This window comes from Herpailurus yagouaroundi, unplaced genomic scaffold (genome assembly GCF_014898765.1).
Source record: "Herpailurus yagouaroundi ecotype Mexico unplaced genomic scaffold, PumYag 198, whole genome shotgun sequence".
Lineage (NCBI taxonomy): Eukaryota > Metazoa > Chordata > Mammalia > Carnivora > Felidae > Herpailurus > Herpailurus yagouaroundi.
In genome coordinates this window covers 9,740,225-9,748,864 of record NW_024412429.1, presented here as the reverse complement: position 1 = coordinate 9,748,864, position 8,640 = coordinate 9,740,225, and the positions used below count along the sequence as shown (strand labels likewise).

The 8,640-nt window shown below is 42.6% G+C and overlaps 1 protein-coding gene across 9 annotated transcripts in view; it reads left to right on the top strand.

Moving 5' to 3' along the window:
• The first annotated feature begins 542 nt into the window (after positions 1 to 542).
• TULP4 (TUB like protein 4) overlaps positions 543 to 8,640 on the top strand; it is a 177,663-nt gene continuing 169,565 nt past the window's right edge. For 6 of the 9 annotated variants that reach the window (XM_040448758.1, XM_040448757.1, XM_040448756.1 and 3 more), the window contains exons 1-2: positions 543 to 1,093; positions 1,203 to 2,776. In XM_040448758.1, coding sequence (XP_040304692.1) covers positions 2,525 to 2,776 — 252 coding nt within the window. In that variant the 5' untranslated portion in view covers positions 543 to 1,093; positions 1,203 to 2,524. Of the gene's footprint in view, positions 1,094 to 1,202; positions 2,777 to 8,640 lie in introns of those variants that run through there. The other 3 variants (XM_040448753.1, XM_040448751.1, XM_040448754.1) reach the window with 3 other exon arrangements.

The following is an 8,640-nucleotide window of genomic DNA, read 5'->3' as shown; positions in this document are numbered from 1 at the left end:
GCTCGTCCTGTTGCTAGTCAAAACCTGAGAACACGGCTGCTCTTGGCTCTGTGACCTGCGAGCAGTCAGGGATGGGGCTTTTCAAGGCCGTTGCTTCTTGTGTCTTCAGGCAACATCTTTTACCCATAGTGAAAAGATCAATTCAGATAACTTGCCTGCACCTCTTCAGTCTCCTTTTTGAGGTGCCTATGCAACTATAACTAGGATGATGGCCCCTGGAGGGATAAAGTTGCACACGCGCGACCCAGAGTCTTAGAAAGGATGGCATGGTGTGGGAGAATAGAGGGGAGGATTTCATTCAGACACACCCAGCTCCTAGCAAGTTGCATAAGTGTTACATGGCGTTCAGCCTCTTGTGTTGTGTGCTGTCCATAAGCTGGCTAGGCGTGCCCTTTTGCTATGAGAGTTTTAGCAAGCAGTAGCTCCACTTGACATCTATATATGTGTGTGTAAAGATGGGGCCTCCCAGTTTCTGTTCAGCTAGAACTTCTCTTCTTCAGAAGTTCAAGTTCTTTTGTTCATATCCTGTTTTGTTTTTACAGATTTGTAAGACTCCAGGGCCTTCAAGCTGTGATCAGTCAGACGGTTCCTGAAACGGCTGGGAAAGAGGTGCTTTGGTGCCCATCGAAGAGCGCATGTCTGTGCATATCTAAGCCCTTCTTTGTACACATACACGTTTACACAGGAAGACAGGCTCACTCTGGCGCACACTTGAAGAGTTTTACAACTGATGAAAATTAATGCAAGACTCAGATGGAGCAACCTGACGCTGTGGGGCTCAGGAGCCTGGGGGGAGGAGGACGCTACTAGTGGTCAGTTTTCCACACGCTCTTCGCGGTTGAAGAAAGTTTGCAGAAAGAAGAAAAGGAAACTTGCTCAGCTCAAGCCTCAGAAGCACCTCCCCAGGGTAAAAAGAGGGCTTGGTGAGAAGGTGGCCGGCAGTGAAGTGTGGCTTCAAGCAGCACAGGAGGGGTCATGCAGTGAGTTTTGCACTTTATTTTCTAGTGGTTTTGGTGATCTGGACAGACTTCAAAACTCTGGACTGAGAAGTAACTCTGGCTGTGTGGTCGTGACTTCAGGAAAGCAAGGTCAGGTATGATGGGACAAGTCTGAACAATGGACTGGTTCCTTTGCCTTTTTCAGTTAACTATATTCTCGACATTTTAATTTATTATTTCCCTTTTCCTTTTCTGTATCTATAGGGTAACATTTCAAGGTAGCAGTTGAAACCAGTATTTATAAAATAAATATCAAGGAACATCCAAGCAAAGCTGCTTTTCTTTGGACTGTACATGTGGCATTTGGAAGCAGTCTCTGAATGTGAGCAGGAGAGCGCCCATCAGAAAACATGCTGACTCTTTAGGGAACAGTCTGGAAGAACCCGACTCTTGCCTGTATTTTCATTTTAAGGGATTCCCTTCCCTGTTGAGTCCAAGAAGACTTGCATATAGGAGGAAGATTACTTGATGGACTTAATTCTGAGATTAGTCTTTTCCTTCAAGATGGAAAAATATGTGATCTTTAGGAGCGGAAAGGGGAGAGGCAAATAGGGAGGGAGGAAGGAGACGGGACAAAAGAGACAGAATCCTGTAGTGAGGCCCGCTTTTGGCGGCAAGAGGATTTAGGATTCACTCAAGGCAAACACTTGTGCCACTTAAAGAGCTTTAGAACCTTCTGGCCCTGCGAGTGAAGGGATTTTCTCTCTCCGCCTCCATGACACCAAGGAGTGCACTGGTTTATCGGGGGGAGGTCAGATGGAGCCCAGCTCCTCACCAGGACATAGCCACCTGCCTGCTGGGAAGTCAGGCCGGGCCCTGAGGTGGGAAGTTTCTGGTTCTGAACAGTGGCAAGAGTCTTTTTCTTCCTGAACTTGGACTGCTGTCTGCACAAATTCTGGTCTGTTTTTGCACGGTTTGTGTGCCTTTTTTCCCCTTTATGCAATCTTTTTCAGCTTCAGCAGCAGAAATTTGTCTAGTTGAGAAAACATGCCAGAGGGTGGCTTCAGAAGGAAGATGATCCCATGTGTTCTGTCTCTGCATCTGAAATTTTAAAGAGAAAATTCCAGCTCGAGGGATTCTTTAAAGCCTTAAGTTACTTGAAATCTATGTATTTGCAACCCTTTGTCTCTGGAATCATATTACACTAAACTGGAATCTCAGGCTGAACGAGAATAACCAAGTTGAGTTAAGAGAAGAAAACTTAGTTTCTTGATCGGCACATGTTAATGATGCTCTTCTTCCTCTAAGGACTTGAAAAGAAAAACAAACGCATGTTGTTTTTAAGCATTACCTTTTCTTAGCAGACTGCCATCATCTTTTCTAGAGGAATTTTTTCACTATGCATTTGGTGGATCTTTATAAAATACTGGCCTTCTGATTAGATCCAGGTCAGTCTTGATTAAAAGGGGTCAGGGAAAACAACGCAAGCCAACCACAAAAATCCAATCAACTAATGAAAAGAATTGGTTTAAGTTTCCTGGCATTCAGCATTACTATTTAAATAAAAGAGTTCACTGGAAAAAAGTATGTATGCAGCGGTGGAGCATGGGCCTGTCCTTTGCAGCGACTCCAACATCCTCTGTCTGTCGTGGAAGGGGCGCGTTCCCAAGAGTGAAAAGGAGAAGCCAGTGTGTCGGCGGCGCTACTATGAGGAGGGCTGGCTGGCCACAGGCAACGGCCGCGGCGTTGTTGGGGTGACCTTCACTTCGAGCCACTGCCGCCGGGACAGAAACACTCCCCAGAGAATAAACTTCAACCTGCGGGGCCACAATAGTGAGGTGAGCTGGGGCTTTGTTGCACTTTTGTCTGGTCACTTGTCGTGGTCTTTCTGAGCCCCCTCCCTGTGGATTCAGAATTTGCTTCATTTTCTCAACTTGCTGCCAAGGCAGACTTTTCAAACTCTGAATTCTGGTTTCTGTGTCCCAGTGGGAACATGTTAAGGTGGACACAGTTCCTGCTGGCCTGTGTCCCTCTCCGAGTATGTCCATTCTCTTGGATGCCCCTCACTCTCCTTTCCCACCGGCAGGGATACCAGTGCAGCTTTCTGCCCAGGCTGAAGCGGTTAGATTAGATGATTCTGACCAGTGTATCATGCGTGTCAGCCTTTTTGGTCACCCTGTATGCATAGCCAAGAGTTACTGGCCTGTGTCAGACTGGCAGTGTAAACAATGAAAGTAATGCCATCTTCACCTTGCACAGTTAAGATCTGCCTTGCTCCATATGATGTAAGTTTAACACCTAGCATGTATTTCTTGTACTTGGAGGTGCAAAAGAAAGGAATTCATTGGACAGAGGTGACAGAAGTAATTAATTGGACAAGAGCCATAGTGTTTCACATCTATTGGGTATATTATATTGAGGATATTATGCTGTGTATACATACATACATACAGGTACCTCTGGACTTCTAAAACATAAACTGTCACTACATGTGAAATTCATTCAACCAGTGTTTATTGAGCAATGTTTAAGTGTTAGGTACTGTCTTGAAAAGAAGAGATGTACTTACATAGCGTGTTAACAGAATTCATGCTTCACTGTTCAATAGCTTATTTGTTTTCTAAGGTGGAATCCATCATAAAGCATCCATATATGGCTATTGAATAGTTGTTGTAAAAGTGGGAGAATATTTTTGAAGTACATCATCATACAGTAAAGTGTATTCGTCTTAAGCTTACATCTCAGTGATCATTGACCTGTGCAGTCATCCACGTAACCTCCAACCAGATCAAGATGTAGAACATTTCCAGCATCCCTCACAGGTACCTGCTGGCCCTTCCCAGGTTGTGCACCCTGCTGAGAGGTGACCCAGATAAGTTGGGCCTGTGCTTGAACTTTGTGTTAATGTAAACTTCATGCTCATTGATCATATACCCTTTGTGTCTGGCTTTTCTCACTCACTGTGATATTTGTGAGATTCATCCCTGTTGTGTGTGCTATTAGTTTGTTCTTTTTGATTGATGTTGGTTTTCCATTCAAGGAAGAAACAATTACTCCATTCCTATATTGAAGAGCATGTGGGTTGCTTCCAGTTTTTGGCTGTTATGGCTAAACCTGCTCTGAACATTCATGTCTTTTTATGGATCTGTGCATGCACAGTGTAATTTTCAGGTCGTGGTACAGGTATACATTTAAATCACCAATTTTCCAAAGTGGTAGTGCCATTTTATGCCCCCACCTATCAGTATATGAAAGTTTCAGTTGTATAAAAAGCTTCTTTTGAATTTGAATTTTTCGTATAAAAAAGTTTCCGTTGTATAAAAAGCTTCTCTTGAATTTGAATTTGGTTGTATTTAAGGAATATTTTATGAATGCCTCTATACTTAACTGCACATACACACATGCACACATATACACATACATATGCATACACACACTTTTTATGCTTATGCCAAGCCTGGTCCTATTTTTGCACCACTGTGCATAGTGATGATCAACTTTATTTTTTTTAATGTTAATTTATTTTTTAGAGAGAGAGAGCGAGAGAGAGAGAGCAAGCACACATGAGTGAGGGGAAGAAAGAGAGGGAGACAGAGGATCATAAGCGGGTTCTGTGGTGACAGCAGAGAGTGGGATGTGGGGCTCGAACTCACAAAACCGTGAGATACTGACCTGAGCTGAAGTTGGACGCTTGACCAACTGAGCCACCCAGGTCCCCCAACGATCAACTTTCTTAAACTTAGAGATTTGACAGCCACTTTTGATTTAAAATCATTTTAGCACTGGGTGTTGTATGGAAACCAATTTGACAATAAACTTCATATATTGAAAAAAAATCATTTATAACAATACTGAACATATTTAAGGATCTATACACTAATTCTAGTGAGAAAATGGCTAATTTTGCATTAGAGCCAATGAAAAGTCACTGCAGATCTTTTTTTTCCTTCCTTATGGATTCTTCACAAAAGGTGAGTTGGTAGATTTGTGATCACTCCCTATGATATCATAATGATGGATGTAAAAGAGAACTGTGTTTTACTTCCCGGGGCGCTGGCATCTTCTTCCATTTCTGTTCCTTTGTTTCCATATGTCTGTTTCAAAAAGTTGTAGCCCTGTCACTTAACTAGTTGGTGTGGTCCTCTCCAAGTCACTCAAGTCATTAGTTTACACATAGTTAAATTGAAATAATAATTCTTTCAGAGTTGTTATAAGAATCTATCAGAATATTTTTGAAAGGGCTTTGAAAATGGTGAATGCCATGTATGTAAATGGTGATATTGAGTATCTCCTATACTCTCTTTACTTAATTATATTCTTTCCAGCCCTTGTAATGTTACTTAATACCCTTAAATTCTGTTACTAGTCATGAGGCTAGAGACAGCATTTTTAAAACTTTTGTTTCACAGTTAAGATTTGAAAACACATATGATTTGAGTCAGTAGATGCTTATTGTATCTCTGTCATGTTCTGGGTGCTGTGTGTACTTGCCAACATGGAGCAGGATAAGTCATGGATTATGCCTGATGGAGCCCACGGTCTAGCAGTAAAGGTGAGGTGTGTACCTGGATGTCTCTTTCTTCATGTGTTTCAGTTAAGCGTGGAAAGAAAGATTTGGGCCGTTCAAAGAATTAAGGCTGAGGTTTACCACAGATTTTGTTGTGAAGATGACCTTGGAATAGGGCTTTGAGAAATAGAATTTAGATAGTTTTTTTTTTTTTTTTTTTTTTTTTTTCCTGAGTGATGCAAGAAGATTAAGCCACGTTCTGGCCTCAGAGAAGTATTTTCTCTCTTTGTGACATGAAGGTGCTGTGTTTCCCTTGGCTCCAGTCTGAGCATGTCTGTATTTACCTTATCACATCACGTGTATCCCCAGGAAGATGCTTTTGGAGTCTGGCTGGATGACAAGGACAAGGACCTATATATATGTATTATAATCCCTGGAACAAATCCTCCATAGTTGACCGGCAGTTGGCATTCTTTGTTCTTTCCCCACTTACAGTGTGGAATGTTTATTGTTTATATATACACTCTGGTTTGTGATGGGGATTTTATTCCTTGGGGCATTCTGTCCCCTGATTAATCCAATGGCAGAAGGTTTAAGCAAGGTGCTGCCTTCATAGTCTGGCTGAACACAGTGCTCATGTGTAGCTGTTTCTGTGGTTAGTGTGTCACCATGCCGGCTGTACTCAAGTTTGAAAAGTTACATACTCGTATTCATGACCTGAGTTAAAGATAATCTGTTAGGGATTCACTTCATGTGGCTCTTCTGGTAAAGCAAGCATCTCTGTGTATTTGTGTGGGTGTGTTTTAGCATGCTAGGTGACTGTGTCTGTCTGCCTTCCCTTTTTGGACTTTTAAGTGTCCACCGTGTGGGCACATCGAACTCAGGGAGCATGGACCGCGTGCTGTTCTTTGGCTGTAGTCAGTGGTATAAGGCCCTCTTCAGTTGGGGCGGAAGTGGCTTGGGGCTGCCTTTAGAACTTTGGGTCTCTGGTGCTGTGCACAGGAGATTTGAAAGTTGTATAATTAAAGATACGAATTGCAAAGCCACAGTCCCTCAGCCCTTCTTCTACTTTTTCAGTGAAACTTGTACTATAATAAAAATGAAACAAACGATAGGAACTTAGCTAATTTTATATACCGGAAAGGAATTTAAAACGGTAAAATGTGCTTACTAGAGTTTGGTGGTTGGTCCTTTTTTTTTTTTTTTTTTTTAATTTTATTTATTTATTTTGAGAGAGACAGAGACTGTACGAGTAGGGGAGGGGCAGACAGGGAGGGAGGGAGAGAGAGAATCCCAAGTAGACTCCTCAGTCAGCGCAGAGCCCGAAGCGGGGCTCACACTCACAAAACTATGAGATTGTGACTTGAGCCGAAACCATGAGTTGGACCCTTAACTGACTGAGCCACCCAGGCGCTCCAGTGGTGGTTGATTCATTTTTGTCTGCCAGTGTTAGTAGTCAAGATTTTCTGAGGGGGGAAAATGGGATAAGAGGATCTTCTTAGTGAGACGGGGGGGGGGGGGGTGGAACAATATATAAATGAAGTAAATGTGGTATTTAAGAAATATATTTTTGGATTTCTGAAATGCAGTCATAGTTAACTTAATTTTCATGGTGAGGGATGTGTCTTCTTTTTTAGACTAGACTTGAAAACGTAGGTGGTGGATGTGCTGGGGTGCAGAGCATCTCAGTGGGGCAGAGGATGATGCCTTGGGGGCCACAGTGGCTGGTAATGCCTTTGCGGGGGATGGGGTTGGGGCATGAGCTGCATCTCAGAGCCCCTTTGGGTTCTGGACACATTTGAGAGCCCATGCTCAGCAGGCCACTGCTGGGCTTTGGCCCCACAGTGACCAAGGAGCAGTTCCTGCCCAGGTGACCTACATGTCAGAGGACTTGATAATGGTTTGTATGGAGATAATGTTGGTGACAGTTTATGTCTGTTATTTTATTGAACTCTTGCAACGACTCTCTACAGCTCTGTTTTATCTTCTACATAGCTGAGGAATCTGAGGTTCAGAGATGTTCTGAAAGTTGTCCCAGGGATAGAGCTAGATAATGACGGCAGACCAGGGATAGAGTTCATGCCTGACTGTTTTTCCTTCTGTAAGACACTGCTTCACAAAAGGTGAGCCACAGTGATCAGAGAAAGAGTTATGAGTAGCTGGCATATGTTCTGGATGGCGAAGAGTTTGGTGAAGTATTGGGGCATAGTGCAAGGCAAAGGCTGGACCCTGAGTAGTCATGATGAGGAAGCAATAGTGATGAATGTTCATGGAATGAAAGAAGGCAATACTTTTGGCTTTGGTTGCACTCTAGGACCATTAGAAGACTGTTGTAGTCAAAAAGAAGTGTTGAAAAAAATCAAATGTGGGTATAAAGGTGATGGTTTTGTTCAGTGCATTTTTCCACCAAGGTAGAAATCTGAGTTGACAGTATTGACTTAACTTATTTTGGAATTTATTTAGTTAATTTAATTTTTATTATATATTTATAACATTATGTGTATTTGTAATTATTTTTTAAAAGTTTATTTTGAGAGAGAGAGTGAGAGTGAGCCAGGGGAGGGGCAGAGAGAGAGAATCCCAAGCAGGCTCTGCACTGACAGCTCAGAGCCTGAGGCAGGGCTCAATCTCAGGACTGTGAGATCATGATGGGAGCTGAAATAATAGTCATGTGCTCAACCGACTGAGCCACCCAGGTGCCCGTATTTATGTATTTATAGTTTTAATTTATTATGGAAATAATAGTCTTCAAGAAGTAGCATCTAAACATGTCACTGTGATACTGTGATAGTGTATGAATGGCCCTAGTTAGATTTTCTTTCTTTCTTCCTTTAAAAAAAAATTTTTTTTTAATGTTTGTTTATTTTTGAGAGACAGAGTGCAAGTTGGGGAGGGGCAGAGAGAGAGGGAGACACAGAATCTGAAGTAGGCTCCAGGCTCCGAGCTGTCAGCACAGAGCCTGATGCGGGGCTTGAACTCACAAACCGTGAGCTCGTGACCTGAGCCAAAGTCAGATGTTTAACTGACTGAGCCACCCAGGTGCCTCTCTCTTTTTTTTTTTTTTAAAGAGAGAGTGTAAACAGGGGAGAGAGGGGCAGAAGGGAGAGGTATGTATATATATATATAGAGAGAGAGAGAGATAGAGATAGAGTCTCTCTCTCTCTCTCTCTCTCTCTCTCTCTCTCTCTCTCTCTC